This window comes from Xenopus laevis, chromosome 6S, assembly GCF_017654675.1.
Source record: "Xenopus laevis strain J_2021 chromosome 6S, Xenopus_laevis_v10.1, whole genome shotgun sequence".
Classification (NCBI taxonomy): domain Eukaryota; kingdom Metazoa; phylum Chordata; class Amphibia; order Anura; family Pipidae; genus Xenopus; species Xenopus laevis.
This window is the reverse complement of record NC_054382.1, coordinates 137,062,222-137,086,826: the sequence shown is the minus strand read 5'-3', so window position 1 is coordinate 137,086,826 and position 24,605 is coordinate 137,062,222. Positions and strand designations below refer to the sequence as shown.

General features: G+C 40.5%; 1 protein-coding gene across 1 annotated transcript in view; it reads left to right on the top strand.

The window, feature by feature from the left end:
• nuggc.S (nuclear GTPase, germinal center associated S homeolog) overlaps positions 1-18,871 on the top strand; it is a 47,931-nt gene extending 29,060 nt beyond the window's left edge. Inside the window, exons 17-23 of the mRNA XM_041568098.1 lie at positions 1,593-1,744; positions 6,892-7,051; positions 9,095-9,203; positions 11,101-11,234; positions 13,974-14,085; positions 15,043-15,236; positions 17,848-18,871. Of these exons, the coding sequence (XP_041424032.1) occupies positions 1,593-1,744; positions 6,892-7,051; positions 9,095-9,203; positions 11,101-11,234; positions 13,974-14,085; positions 15,043-15,236; positions 17,848-18,024 (1,038 nt within the window). The 3' untranslated portion in view covers positions 18,025-18,871. The remainder of the gene's footprint in view (positions 1-1,592; positions 1,745-6,891; positions 7,052-9,094; positions 9,204-11,100; positions 11,235-13,973; positions 14,086-15,042; positions 15,237-17,847) is intronic.
• Positions 18,872-24,605: the final 5,734 nt, after the last annotated feature.

The window sequence follows — 24,605 nt, the reverse complement described above, 5'->3', positions numbered from 1 at the left end:
AAACCCAACAGTCAAATCATGCTGCTGATTTTGTGTCATTGATTCAAATAATAATGGCCTGTTCCAAATAATAATAGCCTGTTCCAAATAATAATAGCCTGTTCCAAATAATAATAGCCTGTTCCAAATAATAATAGCCTGTTGCAAATAATAATAGCTTTTTCCAAATAATAATAGCTTGTTCCACATAATAATAGCTTGTTCCTAATAATAATAACTTGTTCCTAATAATAATAGCCTGTTCCAAATAATAATAGCCTGTTGCAAATAATAATAGCTTTTTCCAAATAATAATAGCTTGTTCCACATAATAATAGCTTGTTCCTAATAATAATAACTTGTTCCTAATAATAATAGCCTGTTGCAAATAATAATAGCTTGTTCCTAATAATAATAACTTGTTCCTAATAATAATAGCCTGTTCCACATAATAATAACTTGTTCCTAATAATAATAGCCTGTTCCAAATAATAATAGCTTGTTCCACATAATAATAGCCTGTTCCTAATAATAATAGCCTGTTCCAAATAATAATAGCTTGTTCCACATAATAATAGCTTGTTCCTAATAATAATAGCCTGTTCCAAATAATAATAGCTTGTTCCACATAATAATAGCCTGTTCCTAATAATAATAGCCTGTTACAAATAATAATAGCCTGTTCCACATAATAATAACTTGTTCCTAATAATAATAACTTGTTCCTAATAATAATAGCTTGTTCCACATAATAATAGCAGTGTGGGGATCAATTAGTGATCTTATTCATTCTGGGAATAAACAGGAGTCTATTCCGGCCCTTATTTAAGGAAGGAGCAAATGTTGTGCTGTTGGTTATAGTGAATTTCTCTCTGAAACTCTCACTCAATTGGCTCCTTCCACACATTGTTCAGAAGAACAGCCGACTGATTCAAAAGTTGATTGGACAAGACTGACCTTATGGGCCCCCCCCAATCCAATAGAAAACTTGTGTGGGGGGGGGGTGACATGGGGTGTGAGGCAAAAGCAAGAAGCATTAGGAATTGTGGAAGAGGTTGTTGGAAGTTGGTGGAGTCCATACAACACACAAACACTGTTACACAACTCAATATTAGTTCCCTCATTTACAAAAAAACACAATTTGTTCAATTTGTGCTTCGATCATCGTCAAAGAATTACCGCAATCCTATGTAGACTCAAAATTCTGCAGTGTAGAGGAGAGAACTCAAAGAACAGTTACTGCTAGAAATGTATTTTATTAACTACAAGTTTCAGGTTTAGCCCTTTCCCTCATTCACAGCAACACAAACATCTTTCACTTGATCCAGTCAATGAGTTGGGAAAGAACAATGATATTCCCGAATATTCCAGTCACTCTCTCTAAAGGAATAACACACGTCTCATTTCTCCCTGGTTTGTAGTAGAATGTGCGGTTCTCAGTGTATTTGGCTGGATGGGAATAAAATATAAGGATTTGGAGCTTTCGTTTGTATAAAACCCACTGCTGTAATTATTCTGAACACAACTGTACCCTGCTGATTACAGAAACATGAGCTGTTCCAAAGTAAATGGAGCAGAGTTTTGTCAGCTGTGATGTTGTTTGTTCCCTGCAGCAATCCGGAGGGTATTCCTACCCAACATACAGAGCGACCTGTGTCCGGCAAGGCTACTATAGCTCACCTGCATGCGGAGTCATTGACTTTAATGAGCAGTTGTCACAACCAATAACCAAGGAAATCACCAAATCTTGGACTGAAGTTTTCAGGTAAAGTGTCACAGCCCAGGATTGTGTATGAATGTAGGTCTGACTCCTGATACAAGTCTCTGAGAACAGTTTATAAAGTTCTGTTTAACTAGTGGCTCAGTCTTCTGGCCTCTCTATTTGTAAGGGATAACGTAGGGGCGCTGTGGAGGCAGCAGGAGGAAAGCGAGTCTTTCAGGCAAGAGCCGGCTGAACCCACGGGACAGAAAAAGACAGGAACAGAGAGACGAGGGCAATGTATCAGACTGGAACAGGTTCAGAACGGAACATGATGGAGATAGTGAAGATCAGGACTGGACTAGACAGGAAGAAGAGGGCGAAGGTCAGGACAGGAACAGACTGGATTAGGACTGTACAGTGCGGGTGTAGATCAGATCAGGAGGCAGGAGCAGACTAGAGATCAGGAACAGGAGGACTAGATAGTGGAATGAGACTGGAGCAGAATAGCAGAGAGCTGGATAGCGAGAGGACTGGTTAGGAAAGCAAGAGAGGACTGGAAAAGGCAGGGCAAGATGCAGAGCAAGACAAGGGAAGATATAGTCAGGATACAGGTCAGAACAGAACACGAACCAGAAAGGTAAGGTCAGGTCAAGGTCAAGGCAGAACAAGGTTAAGGCAAGATCAGGTTTGGAGTGAGTAGCAGAGCAAGATTCAGAATAGCAAGTAAAGCTGTGCCGGGCAAGGTCAAGGCTAGGTTAAGCAAGGAAAGATCAAGGTTTAAAGTAGGACCGGAGCAGAACTGGAAGGGGAAGGAAAGGCAGATCAAGACCGGACAAGAGTCCGAGCCAGGCAGGACAAAACAGGGAAGGGTTCAGACAAGATAAGGCAGAATAGGAAGGAGGCTTGAACAGGAAGCAGTAGCTAGAGACAGTGCCACACTGCTAAGATGGGAACCAATGCTCAGTCAAGGAGTGTTCGGAGGGCTGGTCTTATATAGGGCAGAGTCAGTCCTGATTGGCTCAATACAAACCAATCAGGCTGTTGCTGGGCTGGGGCTGCAGAGGCCAGGTAATATATAATGGTAACCCTGCAGGCTGATCACCTGGCCCAGTGGTTAAGACATTGAAGCAGAAACACTATTGGTTAGAACTCAGCTGAGAGTGAGTGAGGCTGAACAAGCAGGACCAATAACACTGACACTGTCCCTAAACTCACTCTGTGTCTTTGACAATTCAGCATTGTTTCTAGAAGGCTTGATATTTATATATGAAGTCAGTGAGCGTACACAGTGCAGAACCTTTGCATTAAATAAACTATTTGTGTCAGGATTAAAGTCATTCTAGCAGTTCATTCTAGCAGTTCATTCTAGCAGTTCACTCTAGCAGTTCACTCTAGCAGTTCATTCTAGCAGTTCATTCTAGCAGTTCATTCTAGCAGTTCACTCTAGCAATTCACTCTAGCAGTTCATTCTAGCAGTTCATTCTAGCAGTTCATTCTAGCAGTTCACTCTAGCAGTTCACTCTAGCAGTTCATTCTAGCAGTTCATTGTAGCAGTTCACTGTAGCAGTTCACTGTAGCAGTTCACTCTAGCAGTTCACTCTAGCAGTTCACTGTAGCAGTTCATTCTAGCAGTTCATTCTAGCAGTTCATTCTAGCAGTTCACTCTAGCAGTTCATTCTAGCAGTTCATTCTAGCTGTTCATTCTAGCAGTTCATTCTAGCAGTTCATTCTAGCAGTTCATTGTAGCAGTTCACTCTAGCAGTTCATTCTAGCAGTTCATTCTAGCAGTTCACTCTAGCAGTTCATTCTAGCAGTTCATTCTAGCTGTTCATTCTAGCAGTTCATTCTAGCAGTTCACTCTAGCAGTTCATTCTAGCAGTTCATTGTAGCAGTTCACTGTAGCAGTTCACTCTAGCAGTTCACTCTAGCAGTTCACTCTAGCAGTTCACTGTAGCAGTTCATTCTAGCAGTTCATTCTAGCAGTTCATTCTAGCAGTTCACTCTAGCAGTTCATTCTAGCAGTTCACTCTAGCAGTTCATTCTAGCAGTTCATTCTAGCAGTTCATTCTAGCAGTTCATTCTAGCAGTTCACTGTAGCAGTTCATTCTAGCAGTTCATTCTAGCAGTTCATTCTAGCAGTTCACTGTAGCAGTTCATTCTAGCAGTTCACTGTAGCAGTTCATTCTAGCAGTTCACTGTAGCAGTTCACTGTAGCAGTTCACTGTAGCAGTTCACTGTAGCAGTTCATTCTAGCAGTTCACTGTAGCAGTTCACTGTAGCAGTTCACTCTAGCAGTTCACTCTAGCAGTTCACTCTAGCAGTTCACTCTAGCAGTTCACTCTAGCAGTTCACACTAGCAGTTCACTGTAGCAGTTCACTGTAGCAGTTCATTCTAGCAGTTCATTCTAGCAGTTCACTCTAGCAGTTCACTCTAGCAGTTCACTCTAGCAGTTCATTCTAGCAGTTCACTCTAGCAGTTCATTCAAAGCAGTTCATTCTAGAAGTTCACTGTAGCAGTTCATTCTAGCAGTTCACTGTAGCAGTTCATTCTAGCAGTTCATTCTAGCAGTTCACTGTAGCAGTTCATTCTAGCTGTTCATTCTAGCTGTTCATTCTAGCAGTTCATTCTAGCAGTTCATTCTAGCAGTTCACTCTAGCAGTTCATTCTAGCAGTTCATTCTAGCAGTTCATTCTAGCAGTTCACTGTAGCAGTTCATTCTAGCAGTTCACTCTAGCAGTTCACTGTAGCAGTTCACTGTAGCAGTTCACTGTAGCAGTTCATTCTAGCAGTTCACTGTAGCAGTTCACTGTAGCAGTTCACTCTGGCAGTTCACTCTAGCAGTTCACTCTAGCAGTTCATTCTAGCAGTTCACTCTAGCAGTTCACTCTAGAAGTTCACTCTAGCAGTTCACTCTAGCAGTTCACTCTAGCAGTTCACTCTAGCAGTTCACTCTAGCAGTTCATTCTAGCAGTTCATTCTAGCAGTTCACTCTAGCAGTTCACTCTAGCAGTTCATTCTAGCAGTTCACTCTAGCAGTTCACTCTAGCAGTTCACTCTAGCAGTTCACTCTAGCAGTTAACTGTAGCAGTTCATTCTAGCAGTTCATTCTAGCAGTTCATTCTAGCAGTTCACTCTAGCAGTTCACTCTAGCAGTTCATTTTTAGCAGTTCATTCTAGCAGTTCATTCTAGCAGTTCATTCTAGCAGTTCATTCTAGCAGTTCAATCTAGCAGTTCACTCTAGCAGTTCACTCTAGCAGTTCATTCTAGCAGTTCATTCTAGCAGTTCACTGTAGCAGTTCATTCTAGCAGTTCATTCTAGCAGTTCATTCTAGCAGTTCACTGTAGCAGTTCATTCTAGCAGTTCACTCTAGCAGTTCACTCTAGCAGTTCATTCTAGCAGTTCACTCTAGCAGTTCACTCTAGCAGTTCACTCTAGCAGTTCACTCTAGCAGTTCACTGTAGCAGCTACAAACACTGGGCTTTGCAATTAACCCTTTACCGTTGCACACAAATTTCCTACACAGTCAGTGTGTAATGGGGTATAAACATATTAGCAGCAGAACTCTGTTAGGGACAAATTTATCAAGGGTCAAATTTTGAATACAAGTGAGTTTTTTTTAACTCAAATGAATTTGTTTTACTTGAATATTTGACTTTTTAGAATAGAATCCAAAATGACTTTGAGAAAGGCTTTTGCTACAGCCGAAATGTTGTTTTTTTGCCTGTAATAAAAAGTCCAATTTGAGTCGGAGTATGATAAATCTCAAATTAATACTCAAATTGAGTTTGGATAATTCACAATTCGAGTTTGAGAGTTTTGACCAAAAAAAAAAATGTGAAAATTTTAATTAGAATTTTAAATTCGACACTTAATAAATCTGCCCCTTAGGCTCGGTGGTTTCAGACCTTCCATTGACCCTAATGACATTATTATGGTACATTGGTCAGAAGGGGCCACAAAGAGGTGTTTGTTAAAATGTTTGGAGCATGTAATGTATGTAATGTATGTAATGTATGTATGTAATGTATTTATGTAATGTATGTAATGTATGTATGTATGTAATGTGTATGTTATGTATGTAATGTATGTAATGTATGTAATGTATGTATGGTATGTATGTATGTATGTGATGTATGTATGTATTTAATGTATGTATGTAATGTATGTATGTATGTATGTATGTATGTATTGTATGTAATGTATGTAATGTATGTATGTATGTAATGTATGTATGTAATGTATGTAATGTATGTAATGTATGTATGGTATGTATGTATGTATGTATGTGATGTATGTATGTATTTAATGTATGTATGTAATGTATGTATGTATGTATGTATGTATTGTATGTAATGTATGTAATGTATGTATGTATGTAATGTATGTATGTAATGTATGTAATGGATGTATGTAATGTATGTAATGTATGTAATGTATGTATGTATGTATGTATGTATGTAATGTATGTAATGGATGTATGTAATGTATGTAATGTATGTAATGTATGTATGTATGTATGTATGTAATGTATGTAATGTATGGTATGTTATTATTATTATTATTATTATTATTAACATGTATTTATATAGCGCCAACATATTGCGTAGCACTGTAAAGTAAATGTGATTATACAACTAAATCACATGAATTACATATATAGAATACTTGGAGTAACAAACATCACAATCAATACAGGTACAAAGAGGTGAGGAAAGCCCTATACAAAAGAGCTTACACTCTAAAGGGAAGGGAGTAATACACAAGGTGTGGGAGTGGGCAAGATCGAAGTAAGTGGGTGAGAAATGTGGTGTTGTATGTGGTGTTGCGTTTGGTAGTTAAGCAGAGTGAGGGGAGGCTTCTCGAAAGAAGTGCGTTTTCAGAGATTTTTTGAAAGCAGAAAGGTTGGGAGAAAGTGGGACAGACGGTGGGAGAGCGTTCCAGAGGAGGGGTGCAGCCCTTGCAAAGTCTTGAATGCGAGCATGTGAGGAGGTAATGAGAGAAGAGTTGAGTAGCAGGTCAGTAGAGGAGCATAGTAAGCGAGTGGGTGAGTGAGTATGTATATATGTATGTATGTATGGTATGTTTTAATGTATGTAATGTGTGTATGTATGTATGTAATGTATGTAACATATGCTGTACTTTGCACTAGATCTTAGCTTTCATTGCGCTTGTATATTCTAAAGCATCAAATTATTTGTGTTTGACAGTGGGGAGCTTGTCAGGTGCTTAAGTCAATTTAACCAATTCGTTGCCAAGCAGCTGGGAGCGTTTTTCAACAACATGAAGTCTCTCCTGGTCGAACTTGGAACAGGTTATGAAACGATTGTCTCCATTGAGAAACAGCAGCTGAAATCTACCCAAGCAGAGGTACTGAGAGTTCTCATTGGAACTAAATGTCTTTTTACTGAACACTCATTCATTCCACTACTCATATATGTGTATATACATGTAACTTACTGTATACCACTTGTACATATACATTCCTCCTCCTTCCTCCAGTATATACTCCTCCAGTCCACTTATTCCTATGTGTATAGATATATCCTTCTCTAGTTTATACTCCTTTATTCCCTTATTTCCTACTTATAAAGAAATCTTCTTCCTCCTCCTTCTTTATACTCTTACATTCTACTTCATTCTACTTCATTCTATGATACATATTTCTGCCCCGTCTCCTATAAACATCTCTGCTCCACTTCACCCTACGTTACATGATTATATTCCTCCTCCTCCCCCAATTAAATACACCTCATTTTTACCTCATTTTTTTTAAAAGATTTTGTTTATGGTCAAGAAATTTTATTTACAGTCAAGAAAGTTGCATTTAGTGTAGGGATTAAAATACAGTAAAATATAAATCGCATTATTGTAAATTATATTGCCTGGACTTATAATTTAGTTTGATCATGGGGAGTTTACTGTTTAGCAATCTAATCCATATCTTTGGGAGGGGCAGGATTCATCCACCTAATTGCCATCAACTTTTTCCCATAGAAGAGTAAGGATCTTAATAATATTCTAGATTTGATGTGAGGAGCTTTATCATCTACTGATCCAAAGAGAGACACAGCTCAGGGGTTAGGCCACCAGGTAGTAGAGCTTCTGTTGTTCTATAATTGACAAGATTGCTCCAGTATTTGTAGATCACCAGACATGCTATAACATATGAAATAGACCTGTATTACCCACATTCTCCAGTGGGTTACCCAGTATTTTGTGTAGGGCAGAGACCAGTTTCTTTGGGTTGGGGTCCCATAGTCTAGTCTTAAAGGTACCATTTTTGTTTGGACTCTCACTGAAGCAAACTGGGCTACAAAGTCATGTCGGAGCTGGAGATAACGATAGAGTAAGACATTTGCCTGATTTAGGTTTGCTCCAATCTGGGCCATACTAGGGGATTCTCCATCTGTCAACAACGTATTTAGATCTCTGAGCCCCAGTTTCAACCAGTAGTGGAAATCCTGCAATGAACATGGATGTGGGAATGTCTCTACAGGGGTGAGTGGGGGGAGTGGGGTGAGGGTTGAGGGGAAGCATTAAATAGTTTGGTGGTCATTGCTCACACTTTCTGTGGTGTAGCCAAAACGGATGGGAGTTCAGGGGGGATCTGGTGCTTTACACTTATAATGAGCCGCTAGAGAGACACAGAGAGACGTGAGGGACTTATCAGGGTCTGGGACAAACCATTTGTGGATGAACATCAATTGGGAAGCAAAGTAATAGAGACGGAGGTGTAGAAGGGCCTCCTAGCTCTTGTGGGGCCATTAGTGTCTGTTCACTTACGTGGTTTCTTGGTACATATAGAAAACTTTTTATTTTTCTCGTATACACTGGCTTCATACCTATACAATCCAACTAACCCATCTTCCTGATCCAATTAACGGGGTTCTTCACCTTTGAGTTAACTTGTAGATGTAGAAAGTGAGATTCTGAGACAATTTACAATCGGTTTTTATTATTGGTGGTGTTTATGTTATTCAGCAGCTCTCCAGTTTGCAGTCTAGTTGCTAGGGTCCAGATTCCCCTAGCAACCATGCACTGATGTGAATAAGAGACTGGAATATGAATAGGAGAGGCCTGAATAGATATATAATGAGTAAAAAGTAACAATAACATTTGTAGCCTTACAGAGTATTTCTTTTCAGATGGGGTCACTGACCCCCATTTGAAAAATGGCAAGGTTTAAAAGCAGAGGGCAAATAATTCAAAATCTATAAAAAATTAATAATGAATTTCAATTGAAAAGTTGCTTAGAATTAGCCATTCTATAACATAGTAAAATGTAATTTAAAGGTGAACCCAAATTTAGATGCACCCAGCGCGGCCCAGCAGCTTGTCATTTGTTAAATGCCCAGAAATGTTCTCCTCCTGGGAGTAAACTGACTGTCAGCTCTTTATTTCCCTTTGCAGCTCCTGCATTTCTTTGTGGATCAGAAGGAATTCATCAGTCACAGGCAGCGGCACATCTCACGCTTACTGAACCCCGAGGTCCAACAAAGGATGATTGAAGTGTATAACGGTAACCCTACTGCCCCCCATAACTTCATCTCCTTATCCAGATAATCCCATTGCCTCTCTGTAGCTGCATCAGCCTGTATTTATAATGAAGATGCCAATGTATTGCCGTGTGTAGTACAAGGGTGTGAGTATCACATAGACTGACAGATACAGGAGCTACAGGGGTCTCTGCTCATTGGAGCTGACAAAGCTGAATCTTCCTGCAGGTGGTGGAAACTCTGAGACATGTGTGGTAATATATATAATACACACATACTGTAAATATATATATATATATATATACACAAGAGCCATGAATATCCTGTAAATGATATCCTTATAAACGGTGAGTTCTGATGTCATCAGTTATAAACGGTGAGTTCTGATGTCATTTCTGTCACATGACTCACTAAAACTTGTGTATTATAATAAATAAAGTACCCCCAGTTGTAAAATATAAGGATATTAGAAGTCACCTCAGAGTTCCATGACCTGTATAACTCGGCCTTCGGCCTCGTACTTTTATATGGTCATGTGACTCCTCTGTGACTTATAATATCCTTATATTTTACAAAAGGGGGTACTTTATTCATTTATATATATATATGTCCTTTTCAACTGTGATGTCATTGTGTCACGTGACTCACTCAAACTACTACAATAGATACAGTAATGTGTCAAATCGACTGGACTTTCTTTTTCCTTGAAGAAGTTTCTCAGTTCAGAATATAATATAAAATATACTCCCTGTAAAATATGAGATTATTATTAGTCACCTTTATAAATGTGTGTGACTTTGTGCCTTGGTGAGTTCTAATCCCATTCTATTTTACTGTCCCCTATGAAGCACTTTTCTGGGCTCAAGCAGAACCAATGGTTTGATAATAAATGTGAGCCTGTAATATGTGGAATATGTGTCATGTGTGTAACATGTGGAATATGTGGAATATGTGTCATGTGTGTAACATGTGGAATATGTGGAATATGTGGAATATGTGTCATGTGTGTAACATGTGGAATATGTGGAATATGTGTCATGTGTGTAACATGTGGAATATGTGGAATATGTGGAATATGTGGAACATGGAATCTGGGTTATTGTCTAACTGACATGGCTCACGTAACATATTAAACATATTCACGGCGTTTTTGTTTTAGACAGTTTCCATTTTGGTTAAGGGCAGTGCAGTCTGTTCAAACAGAAATAAAGAATAAAGAATAAAAAGAAATAAAGAATAAAGTAATACAATCACTGCTGATTCGGATAAGAACTTTACTAAATAAAATACCAAGAACCTGTCAGTCATTTGTTCAGAAGATGCTTCAGGCCAATCACAGACCTTCATTTCTTCCCTTAATCACATGTCCTGAATTTATATTTATTGATCCATTTCTATTTATTGATCCATTTCTATTTATTGATCCATTTCTATTTATTGATCCGTTTATATTTATTGATCCATTTATATTTATTGATCCGTTTATATTTATTGATCCGTTTATATTTATTGATCCGTTTATATTTATTGATCCATTTATATTTATTGATCCATTTATATTTATTGATCCGTTTATATTTATTGATCCATTTATATTTATTGATCCATTTATATTTATTGATCCGTTTATATTTATTGATCCATTTATATTTATTGATCCGTTTATATTTATTGATCCGTTTATATTTATTGATCCATTTATATTTATTGATCCATTTATATTTATTGATCCGTTTATATTTATTGATCCATTTATATTTATTGATCCATTTATATTTATTGATCCATTTATATTTATTGATCCATTTGAGGGTTGATTCTCTCAGTGAGGAACCTCCGCTCTGCACTTGCCCAATATCTCGTATTCCTTATTTTATCTCCGGCTCCACGAAAACTGTCCGTCTGTCCTCTTTGTTGCAGAATGTCAGTCTGTCAGGGGTGCGGGGAGTTTTGAGAGAATGAAAGACTTGATGACTTCCCATGTGAATAAGGAAAAGCACAAGATCTTTGGAGAAGCGGCAGAGAGTCTAATGAAACAGCTGAACTTTCTACAGGTACTGACGCAGAGCTTACACTTCATATGGTTTATCAGACTTCTTGCCATTTGCTGTTATCTCTGCCCCAGTTGTTTGTACAGGGGACGAGCCAGAACTTTACTCGGGTGTTTGTATATGAGGAGACACAGGTTATTACTATTAATACCAGTAATACTGCAGCATTCAATGCTCATTAAAGGGTAAATATGCCATTGGTGGGTCAGTTCTGCACACACTGTGTGAGGCTTGTGAATAGAAGTAAATGAATTTAATTGGATTGAGCAGAACAATTGCCTGCGGGTTCATCTTTCAGCTTTTACACTGTATTCACTGGAGCTGAGAGTAAGTCAGGGGCCCCTCAATCAGGTCCCTCTTTTCTGTTCCCCTCGATCTCTGTGACCTTAAAGCCTTAAATGCTGAGCTGGGGGGAGTCTTGGAGGAACAAAAACAACAAAAGAGGTTTTGTGCCAATCAGAGCCCCCCGTCTGCCCAACAGTCCTGTGTCCTGATATTATATCTCCCCAGTGTGGGCACAACCTCACACCCCCAACTTTTCACTGGACAACACCAGGTTTATAGGGAACATTTCATTCTTATTCCTAAAATAAAAGTAATGTAATATCACCTGGGGGATTAATTAACTCAAACATAATTGTACATAGAAATACTGATGTTGGGCCCCTTGTCCTTGTGGCCCTTGTATAATGTACCCCCCTACTGTAAATGATAAGGATATTAGAAGTCACTGAGGGGTTGTTCTGTGACCATATAAAGGCACAAGGCTGCAGGCTGAGTTATACAGGGAACGCTGAGTATCACTCATGTATTATAAGGGATAATGTACCCCCTACTGTAAATGATAAGGATATTAGAAGTCACTGAGGGGTTGTTCTGTGACCATATAAAGGCACAAGGCTGCAGGCTGAGTTATACAGGGAACTCTGAGTATCACTCATGTATTATAAGGGATAATGTACCCCCTACTGTAAATGATAAGGATATTAGAAGTCACTGAGGGGTTGTTCTGTGACCATATAAAGGCACAAGGCTGCAGGCTGAGTTATACAGGGAACTCTGAGTATCACTCATGTATTATAAGGGATAATGTACCCCCTACTGTAAATGATACGGATATTAGAAGTCACTGAGGGGTTGTTCTGTGACCATATAAAGACACAAGGCTGCAGGCTGAGTTATACAGGGAACTCTGAGTATCACTCATGTATTATAAGGGATAATGTACCCCCTACTGTAACTGATAAGGATATTAGAAGTCACTGAGGGGTTGTTCTGTGACCATATAAAGGCACAAGGCTGCAGGCTGAGTTATACAGGGAACTCTGAGTATCACTCATGTATTATAAGGGATAATGTACCCCCTACTGTAAATGATAAGGATATTAGAAGACACTGAGGGGTTGTTCTGTGACCATATAAAGGCACAAGGCTGCAGGCTGAGTTATACAGGGAACTCTGAGTATCACTCATGTATTATAAGGGATAATGTACCCCCTACTGTAAATGATAAGGATATTAGAAGTCACTGAGGGGTTGTTCTGTGACCATATAAAGGCACAAGGCTGCAGGCTGAGTTAAACAGGGAACTCTGAGTATCACTCATGTATTATAAGGGATAATGTACCCCCTACTGTAAATGATAAGGATATTAGAAGTCACTGAGGGGTTGTTCTGTGACCATATAAAGGCACAAGGCTGCAGGCTGAGTTATACAGGGAACTCTGAGTATCACTCATGTATTATAAGGGATAATAATGTACCCCCTACTGTAAATGATAAGGATATTAGAAGTCACTGAGTGTGACCATATAAAGACAGAAGGCTGCAGGCTGAGTTATACAGGGAACTCTGAGTATCACTCATGTATTATAAGGGATAATGTACCCCCTACTGTAAATGATAAGGATATTAGAAGTCACTGAGGGGTTGTTCTGTGACCATAGGCATGATTTTTGGAAGGGCTTTCTGGTTCAAAACTGCGAACAAGACTCCATTTGATTGACGTAGCGATTGCTGTGTCATAGACCCTCCTCTGATGTCACCCGTCCTGTGATGTCAGCTGATGTGACTCTATAATAACCAGTCATTCCCACTGCTGGAAAGTTTCTTGTAGGAGACTCATATCATTCAGTAAATAGATCCCAATAGAAACATGTGACTCTATAATAACCAGTCATTCCCACTGCTGGAAAGTTCATGTAGGAGAGACTCATATCATTCAGTAAATAGATCCCAATAGAAACATGTGACTCTATGGAAAGTTCATGTAGGAGAGACTCATACCCTCCTCTCCACTGTTACAATAGAGGCTGTTCTCCTCCCATCACTACTATAGAGGCTGTTCTCCTCCCATCACTACTATAGAGGCTGTTCTCCTCCCATCACTACTATAGAGGCTGTTCTCCTCCCATCACTACTATAGAGGCTGTTCTCCTCCCATCACTACAATAGAGGCTGTTCTCCTCCCATCACTACTACAGAGGCTGCTCTCCCAGCTGTTAAAAAGAACAGCCCCAATACAAAACCAGTCTCCTCTCGAGATTATAAAGCAACTGTTACAATCTGTTTCTCTTGCTCTAATTTAAAATGACAATTTGCTCCCACCCCCTCAGTACATAGGGGGTCCTATTGACATAAGTGTATTCATGGGGTCAGTTCCAGGGTTGACTCAATATAATAGCGACTCATTTATATCCCTCCCTCCCAGTTCATTCAGGCTCTTTCCCCTCTTTTCTCCAGACAAACATTCGGGAAAGTCTGAAGAACTTTGTGAAAGTCCGACATCAGTCCCTCAGGCAACAGTGTGAGCCCCTCCTGCAGCCAATGAAGAAAGAGGAGGAGATCCTGCCAGGTACGACTACTCCCAGCATTCCTAGGGGAAAGGGCACTTAAAGGGGAACTTTACCATTTCTTTGTTGTATTATTGTTTGGAGGAATTGAATAGATAGGAATGTGTCAGTATTAGTACAATCCCAGTAAGGACTGATAGAAGGACTGATAGAAGTGGGTGCGATTGATACATCCCAGGTTCATGACATTCTATTTGTCCTGCTTTAAGGTGCCACATGGTGGATGGAACTAATTGGCTGAAGTTTTGTGCGCTGATATATCACTTCCACTGCCCCACCCAAGCCAGTAATACACATGTCTTTTAGATTGCAAGCTCTGCAAATTGGGGCCCACCACCTATTGTCTCTTTACAACGTGATATGAATTTATACTGGTGAGAAGTACAAATTGTGGCCTGGGAAAACAAAGTGGGTTCGCTTAGTACTGGGGGGCATGTAGAACATAAAGTATTAACCCCTTTCTCTCATCACTGAAAGATTGTAACTAAAAGCAACCATAAAGGCCTTATACTATACTACACTACACTATAAAGGCCATATACAACACTACACTATAAAGGCCATATACTATACAGGCCACTAGCCTTGGCTATTGAGAAGGTGGAGGCTGTTCTGTTGGGTCAGTAGATGTCTGTGTGTCCCATGAGGAGCATGAAGGTTCAATACATCAGTGCTGGGGTTTTGTGTAGACCTTTCCCTGCAAATTAACTTTTCACCTTCTCCCATTCAGGGATAAAAACCATGACAAAAGCCCAGTAATTATATTACATAACATAATCCCATTATCCCACAGCTGAGTTTTATTATATTAGGGCACAGAATGTGTAGCACTGAGGAGCAAACAAACACATGTAACACATACTGCTACTAGGGGTTCTGCTCGGTAATCATCAGAGGTTCTGGATCACTCCCTATATAACAACACGGTCCCACAGACTTACACTCTATTCTGTCTTTAGATCTCCAAAATATCTGGTCCCACGTTAGTCACATATGCCAGAGATCACAAGTGGATTTCCATCTTCCTGAGCTTGAGATCACCCCCAAGCCTAAACCCTGTGACCAAGACACAAGGACCCTGAATAGGGTGGAACCACCCGAAATAACCTGCCTGAGCAACGTAAAGCACATCCTCAACTGCAACACCATCAAGGTATAGTGGGGTCTTGAGATTAAGCAGCAAAACCATCAGGGTATATTTGGGTAAAATCATGTTACCATCCATCTACAAAGTGGCAACCACCAGGTGAGGTCATAACTATGGTTACCTTTAGGTACAGTGAAGATTTCATTGAGGTATAATGTGGTCACCACTGGGGTATAATGAGGTTAACACTGGGGTATAATGAGGTTAACATTGGGGTATAATGAGGTTAACACTGGGGTATAATGAGGTTAACATTGGGGTATAATGAGGTTAACACTGGGGTATAATGAGGTTAACATTGGGGTATAATGAGGTTAACATTGGGGTATAATGAGGTTAACATTGGGGTATAATGAGGTTAACATTGGGGTATAATGAGGTTAACACTGGGGTATAATGAGGTTAACATTGGGGTATAATGAGGTTAACACTGGGGTATAATGAAGTCACCATTGGGGTATAATGAGGTTAACACTGGGGTATAATGAAGTCACCATTGGGGTATAATGAGGTTAACACTGGGGTATAATAAGGTCACTATTGGGTATAATGAGGTTAACATTGGGGTATAATGAGGTCACTATTGGGGTATAATGAGGTTAACACTGGGGTATAATGAGGTTAACATTGGGGTATAATGAGGTTAACATTGGGGTATAATGAGGTTGAAACTGGGGGTATAATGAAGTCACTATTGGGGTATAATGAGGTTAACATTGGGGTATAATGAAGTCAACATTGGGGTATAATGAGGTTAACACTGGGGTATAATGAGGTTAACACTGGGGTATAATGAAGTCAGCATTGGGGTATAATGAGGTTAACACTGGGGTATAATAAGGTCACTATTGGGTATAATGAGGTTAACATTGGGGTATAATGAGGTCACTATTGGGGTATAATGAGGTTAACACTGGGGTATAATGAGGTTAACACTGGGGTATAATGAGGTTAACACTGGGGTATAATAAGGTCACTATTGGGGTATAATGAGGTCACTATTGGGGTATAATGAGGTTAACATTGGGGTATAATGAGGTTAACATTGGGGTATAATGAGGTTAACATTGGGGTATAATGAGGTTAACATTGGGGTATAATGAAGTCACCATTGGGGTATAATGAGGTTAACACTGGGGTATAATAAGGTCACTATTGGGTATAATGAGGTTAACATTGGGGTATAATGAGGTCACTATTGGGGTATAATGAGGTTAACACTGGGGTATAATGAGGTCACTATTGGGGTATAATGAGGTTAACACTGGGGTATAATGAGGTCACTATTGGGGTATAATGAAGCTAACATTGGGGTATAATGAGGTTAACATTGGGTGCAGTGTCAGTTGAACATGTGGGGGAAGGACATGGTTGGAAAGTGCAGTAAGAATGTTTGGGGGGGGGCAGTGTTCCTTTTGTTGAGAGATCAGTTGAATACTGGGCAGCAAACTGGAAAATGAGGTTCAATGTTGATAAATGCAGGTTATGCACTTTGGCAAAAATAATATAAATGCAAGTTATACACTAAATGGCAGTGTGTTGGGAGTTTCCTTAAATGAGAAGGATCTTGGGGTCTTTGTAGATAACAAGTTGTCTAATTCTGGGCAGTGTCATTCTGTGGCTACTAAAGCAAATAAAGTTCTTGTATAAAAAAGGGCATTAACTCAAGGGATGAAACATAATTGTGTCTCTTTATAGGTCCCTGGTGAGGCCTCATCTGGAGTATGGGGGCAGTTTTGGACTCCAGTCCTTAAGAGGGATATAAATGAGCTGGAGAGAGTGCAGAGACTAAGTGCAACTAAACTGGTTAGAGGGAGGGAAGAGTTAAATTATGAGGGGAGACTGACAAGGTTGGGGTTGTTTTCTCTGGGGGAAAAAAGGCGCTTGTGAGGGGACATGATTAGACTTTACAAGTACATTAGAGGACATTATAGACAAATAGCAGGGGACCTTTTTACCCATAAAGAGAATCACGTACCAGAGGCCTCCCCTTCAGACTAGAGGAAAAGAAGTTTCATTTAAAGGAACAGAGTAGGGGGTTCATCACAGTGAGGACAGTGAGGTTGGGGAATGCACTGCCGGGTGATGATTCAGTTAATGACTATAAGAGGGACTTGGAGGATTTCTTGGACAGACATAATACAAAGGCTATTGTGATACTAAACTCTATAGTTAGTATAGATATGGGGATATATCATTTATGTGACAGTAGGGAGGGGTGTGTGTATGGGGCTGGGTTTTCATTTGGAGGGGTTGAACTTGATGGACGTTGTCTTTTTTCAACCCAATTTAACTATGTAACTATGTAACTATGAATATATGGAACTAGTCTGAGTTTGGGTGGTGGGAGCAGTAACATGACGTACATATAGTGACAGGAGAACATGTGAGTGCTACATACATAGAGGTTCTGTACTAGTGTGTTGGTTCTCATGTTCTGACACTTCCCTGGGCAAAGGTTCAGTAACGTTTCTACTGGACATTCACATGGGCTGATAAAGTGACTAGTGGGGAAGTAGCTCCATTTTCTGGTTGCCCCTCAATATATTAAAGAGTTTTAGAATAAAATCATATTTCCATTTTCTCTGTGGTGACAGTGATGTTTTCTTTTATGTAGGAGCCCAATCAAGATGTTAATACGGATCATCTCATTCTAAACCCTGGCCCCTCCTCCAGCGCCCTGCCGCCATCTTTGTTATTGTGCAGGAAACGAAGCTCCGTGTCTCCCCATAGAGGAGGTTTTGAGAAGAAGTCACATGTGATAAGAAATCTCACCCAGCAGGAGCCAAGGTGACCCTTCCATCAATGTAGTTGAAGTTCTAAAGTGGATTAGGCTCCTTGCAGCCCCCGGAGCAAACTGTACCCCCAGGGGAAACGGTGTATATACCAAATAAAGCAGCAACACTCCGGTATTGTTGGAAGTAGTGAAAACTTTACTAAAATGCCTTAGGCAACGTTTCGGCTACACAGACCCTTTGTCAAGCCATAAGGTGACCCTTCCATATTTCCTTGTTGGACCAACTAATCAGCTGTTACCCACAATTCCTTCTTCCGTTGAGAAGTTTGGGGCAAAATCGAGTTCAGTTCAGTTGAGCAGAGCAATGCGGCATCTTGTGTCCCCCAGTTACAGGATCTGCTGCTTCTCAACAGTCACCCCCATGTCCTTCTCCTGACCAGTCCCATTAGCCTGTCCTGTGTGGGGGTCTGTACTGCTGGGGTACCTATTAAATACATAGGGTGGACGTGTAGTCAATGGGGGATCCAGTCCGTTTTTAACTCAATCAAATCCAATAGTGAGGCCTATCCAGTAACAAAACTGTTTTAAGCAGAATGAAGGGCATTCTGAGGGTTAACCCTTGAGAGGTGGGGCCGAATGGATGGGATCTGGGTGCAGGTTTGGATCTTTTCATTGTGGATTCATAATTAGTTGCTATGGATACAAGTTCTATTAGTAGTCATCTGTTTTTATGTGAAGTGCAGAGGAATCCATTTTCCCATAGGCCTGTACAGCAGGGTGTCTGGAAGTGCATGGGTTAAGGCTGTGGGTGCAGAAGGAGAGCGGCTTTCCTAATAATAATAACTTGTTCCTAATAATAATAACTTGTTCCTAATAATAATAACTTGTTCCTAATAATAATAACGTGTAAAATAGAATAAAGCTAGAAATGCTGTATTTTGTATACTAAATATAAACATGAATTTACTGCACCACAAGCTGTCTACCCATGGCTCTCTCTCTTCTCTATGCCTGGGTCTCTCTCTCTCTCTCTCTCTCTCTCTCTCTCTCTCTCTCTCACTCTCTCTCTCTCTCTCTCTCTCTCTCTCTCTCTATGACTGGATCTCCCTCCTCTCCCCCTGACTCTCTCTCTCTTCTCTATGCCTGGGTCTCTCTCTCTCTCTCTCTCTCTCTCTCTCTCTCTCTCTCTCTCTCTCTCTCTCTCTCTCTCTCTCTCTCTCTCTCTCTATGACTGGATCTCCCTCCTCTCCCCCTGACTCTCTCTCTCTTCTCTATGTCTGGGTCTATGTCCTCTACCCCTGGGTCTCTCTCTTTTGTGTCCTATGGTGTCAATGGCAGAGAAGCCTCTCTCTGTCTGTACCCCCTTCTTACCCCAGGCTCAGGGCTCAGTTAGAGCAGCCCGAGGGGGAGGGAATGAGAGGGTTGTAGGCTGGCGAGACCCATGTGAGAAGTGGGGGTGCTGGTGGTCGGTCAGAACTTGGAGGTGCTGCTGCCACTGATCAGGGGTTTAGTAATAATACAGCAGAGATTCCACCAGCCAAAGCCCAAAAGGAAGGGACAGTCCAATAAAGACTCTGACACTGATGAGGTGAATGAAAACTGTCCTGAGCCTAAAACTTAGTCCCGAGCATCAGACGCAGATCCAATTGGAGGTGGAATTGGGATAAGATTCTTTCTACTACTCAAGTCAATGAGGCTCATGTGAAGATACAAAGGCCAACAATGGAATTTCCCTGGAGTTCTGTATAAAACACATGTTTATAGAGGGAACTAGAGATAGTTGATATAGTCAGGTTATGTGGAGTTTTTATATTGATGTGCCTCTATCATGGCCAATGTCTGATAATGGGGTGTCAAATCTCCTCTCAATATTCGGAAACCTTTGGAATCATCATAAAATGGGCAGGAAAATTCAAATCCAACTCCAACCTCAACCTCCATTTTCACATCCCATGAATGTTTTTCTGTGGCATCACCGAAACATTGGCCATTCCTATTTCATTAGAAAAGACTTTCCCGCCAGCAAATTACTACAGTTTTTGCTATTGATATTGACGCCAATTTGATGGAAATTTGACTTTTATATGGATTTCTCACATTCACAATTCAACAGGTTAAAATACAGAAATGGTCCATAGAGACTGTCATGATACAGACCTGTAATAGTAAATAAAACAAGGTCTCATGAGAAATATTTCTGGCTAAATCAGACCCATAACTGGTCTCACTATGGTCAGAGGGGTCAGAGCTGTGATGCCCTCCTGTAAGTCCTGACTGAGCCATTCCATGGGGAGGGGAAGCCCAAGACCCCCCCAAGGGAAGACCCCCCTCACAGGTGAAGTGAAGGTTAGATATAATGTTTACTCACATATATTTATCCTCACAGAACCCAGACCTGTTGTACCAACAGTATAAAGAACTGCTGATGGGTTCAAGGCAATTTCAGATGAGTCCAAACATGACTGGGTTTGTTACTCTGTATATTAGATGTGAATATCTGGGCAGGGGCAGGTCACACAGTATTGATGTTTAGTATCTATGGAATCCCTGAGAGAATTAATAACCAATGAATATAATATCATCTCTCTCCTATGTTCCAATAAGGAGTTATGGTCATTATATTCTTGGTCCAGTTCCTACTCACAGGAGCTCACACTCACTCAATCTGTGTCCTGCTAGGCCACACCCCTTACATTCCTGAGGGAGGGGGAGTGTCCAGTTATCTGATGCCCTGAAATCACTAATAAATAGTCAGCTCTTCTGACTAAGAATTGGATTTACTTTGGAGGACCAATTGCGATTGGAAGTTATCCCGTTTGTTTCCCCTTTCCTCCAGGACCAGCAATTCTAAATCTTTGCAGTTAAGTTTAGGTTTTCCATGTTTTCCCTTTTATTTTACAACTGTTTGTAATTGTATTATTGAATGTCTGTCTCTTTTTGTATATTGCACTGTTATACCTTTTATAATATTAAAGAGAATTGAATAAGATTGTCTTTGATGCTCTAAACCAGTGGTCCCCAACCAGTAGCTCGTGAGTAACATGTTGCTCTTCAACCCCTTGGATGTTGCTCCCAGTGGCCTCAAAGCAGGTGATTATTTTTGAATTCCAGACTTGAAAGCAAGTTTTAGTTGTATAAATACCAGGGGTACTGCCACACAGAGTCTCCTGTCACTGCCAGTCCACATAGGGGCTACCAAACAGCCAATCACAGCCCTTATTTGACATCCCCATGGATTTTCTCATTCTTATGTTGCTCTCCAAACTCTTTTAACATTTGAATGTGGCTCACAAGTAGAAAAGGTTGGGGACCCCTGCTCTAAACGAACCTAGCCTGAAAGAGTTAACTGTGAGCCTTAACCCTCTGCATGCTGAATGGAAACTATAGTCTGTGTGTTACTGATTAACCCTCTGCGTGCTGAAGTACTTGAATCAGTGGGAATTAACTGACTATAGTGAGAGAGTGGTTAATGCATTGGTGTATTGTGAGTTATCACCTTATTATTATTATTAGGTTTCTATCGCCTGTGAATGATAGATGGTGGCAGCGAATGAGTTTTGTGGGTGTTGGTTGGTATTTGGGGTGCTTTTGTGTTAGTCTAACCTGTGTGCAAGGTGGGTGAGAGACTGAGTGACCCCTGATAGTCACACCTAGGGGCACATTTACTATCTCGAGTGAAGGATTCGAATGAAAAAAACTTCGAATTTCAAATTATTTTTTTGGGTCCTTCGACCATCGAATTGACTACTACAACCTTCGACTACAACTTTGATTCGAACTAAAAATCATTTGACCATTTGTTAGTCGAAGTACTGTCTCTTTAAAAAAAAACTTCAACTACCTACTTCGCCACTTTAAACCTACCGAGCAACAATGTTACCCTATGGGGACCTTCCCCATTATTTTTCTAAGGATTTTTTGATCGAAGGAAAATCCTTCGATCGATGGATTCAAATCCTTTGAATCGTTCGATTCGAAGGATTTCATCGTTCGATGGAACGATTTTTCCTTCGATCGTAGGATTTGCGGTAAATCCTTCGACTTCAATATTCGAAGTTGAAGGATTTTACTTAGAGGGTCCAATTTTAGGGTTAATTAACCCTCGATATTCGAGCCTTAGTAAATGTGCCCCCTAAAGTCACGCGCGGCTGGAAGTAGCGCGTCCGTGATACAGACCTTCTGATTGGCTGAAATAATCCATAAATAAAGGTAATGGCTGATTCTGCTCTCAGATCCTTTCCTTCAGTGTAGGGGGGTCTGTCCCACATCAGCTGCAACTACACGGCTGGAATATCCCCTCATGTTCATGGGGTCTCTCCTCTGTCATAGACATTTGCTGCCTCTGAATAACAAAAGCAAATGTTCTGCTGCTGAACGACGAAGAACTTGCCCAATGTTTCACTTTCATTACTTCTAATTCATGGAGCGGGAGAAGCCAGACTTTTGCCCAAAATATCACCGGCTAGAACTATTTCCAAACTCAAACCATAACCTACAATTTCACTGGCCGACAAAGGAAAATGTGGATTTATGAATAAATTAGCAAGATTTTAAAGAGATACCGTCGCAGGAAAACATGTTTTATTTAAAACACATCAGTTAATAGTGCTGCTCCAGCAGAATTCTGCACTGAAATCCATTTCTCAAAAGAGCAAACAGATTTTTTTATATTCAGTTTTGAAATCTGACATGGGGCTAGACATATTGTCAGTTTCCCAGCTGCCCCTGGTCATGTGACTTGTGCTCTGATAAACTTCAGTCTCTCTTTACTGCTGTACTGCAAGTTGGAGTGATATCCCCCCCTCCCTTTGCTCCCCAGCAGCCAAACAACAGAACAATGGGAAGGTAACCAGATAGCAGCTCCCTAACACAAGATAACAGCTGCCTGATAGATCTAAGAACAACACTCAATAGTAAAATCCAGGTCCCACTGAGACACATTCAGTTACATAGAGTAGGAGAAACAACAGGCTGCCAGAAAGCAGTTCCATCCTAAAGTGCTGGCTCTTTCTGAAATCACATGACCAGGCAAAATGAGCTGAGATGCACCTACACACCAATATTACAACTAAATACACTTGCTGCTTCAGGAATGACATTTTATATTGTACAGGGAATTATTTGCAGCGTAATTTAGAAATAAAAACGACACCATAAAAATGCTGACAGAATCCCATTAAGTTCTCTGCAAGAGGCAACAGAAAAGCACATGGACTATTACTATTTGAGTCGTTGAGGTTTAAATGAATCGTTTGTTCTATTCACAAGAAACCTTTGCAGCTATTGGTCAGTTCTGTTGGGTACGAGACACAATTGATCAGCGATGAGTAAAGTGATAGTAAAGAGCTCGGCACAAAACCTCTCACTGTTTCTCTTCTGCCAATAGAATCTGTTGCTCCGTCTCCATATGAAACTGAGAGATCTGAGCTACGGCTGGAGCCAAGTTCTCGATGAATTATGAGGATTTCCCACTATTTGGTGCAGCTGTTTAAATAAGAAATGCTGCCGCTTCCCCCACTCAAGCTGTAGTGTGGTCTCTTCCGTGGCTGAACTATAACTCTCACTTGTGCCGCTGCTTGTGCAACGGATAAAACATGGGAAGAAATAGGGGGAGGAGGCCTCAGACTTTGGTCTGTAACATTCACTGGAGTCTGATGAAATGAACAGGAGAAAAGGGCAACTAAGCCAGGACTTCTTTCTATTGGATTTTATGTGCAAATTGTACAAAGTGGGAGTGATGGGCACGTGAATGGCAGTTATTGGCTGAATCCATTGGGGAGACGGGGGGGTCACAGGCAAATAAAAGCCGACGACTTATTGGGCAGTGTATGGGGCCTGCTGACGGTCTCCCCACTCAATATCTGTCCAACTATTGGTCCAATGTTGATGGGGCAGGTTTAAAGGAACAGTTCAGTATAAAAATAAAAAGTGGGTAAATAAATAGTCTGCGCAAAATAAATAATGTATCTAATATAGTTATTTAGGCAAAAATGTAATGTATAAAGGCTGGAGTGAGTGGATGTGTAACATAATAGCCAGAACACTACTTCCTGCTTTTCAGCTCTCTAACTCTGAGTTAGTCAGTGACTATAAGGGGGGCCACATGGGACATAACTGTTCAGTGAGTTTGTAATTGATCCTCAGCATTCAGCTCAGATTCAAAAGCAACAGATATGTACTATGGGCCTCCCTCAAGTCTCTGATTGGTTACTGCCTGGTAACCAATCAGTGGAAAGCAAGAGAGCTGAAAAGCAGGAAGTAGTGTTCTGGCTATTATGTTACACATCCAGTCACTCCAGCCTTTATACATTACATTTTTGCCTAACTAACTATATTAGATACATGTTTTATTTTGCGCAGACTATTTATTTACCCACTTTTTATTTTTATACTGAACTGTTCCTTTAAAACCATGTCAGATTGAGGACCACGTTGGTTCACTAATGAAGCCCTCGGTCCAACCGTCTGTATTTCCACAATCACATTGGACCAATCGCCAGCCCCAAGGTGGAGAGAGAGACCCTCAGTCAGGCCACAAGCCCTTGTATCTGTGACTACTTGTACTTGACTTGTACTCGGCCACTTCATCCTAAGTGTCTGGGACTCGGCCCCCACTCGCATAATGTTCCACTAACCCC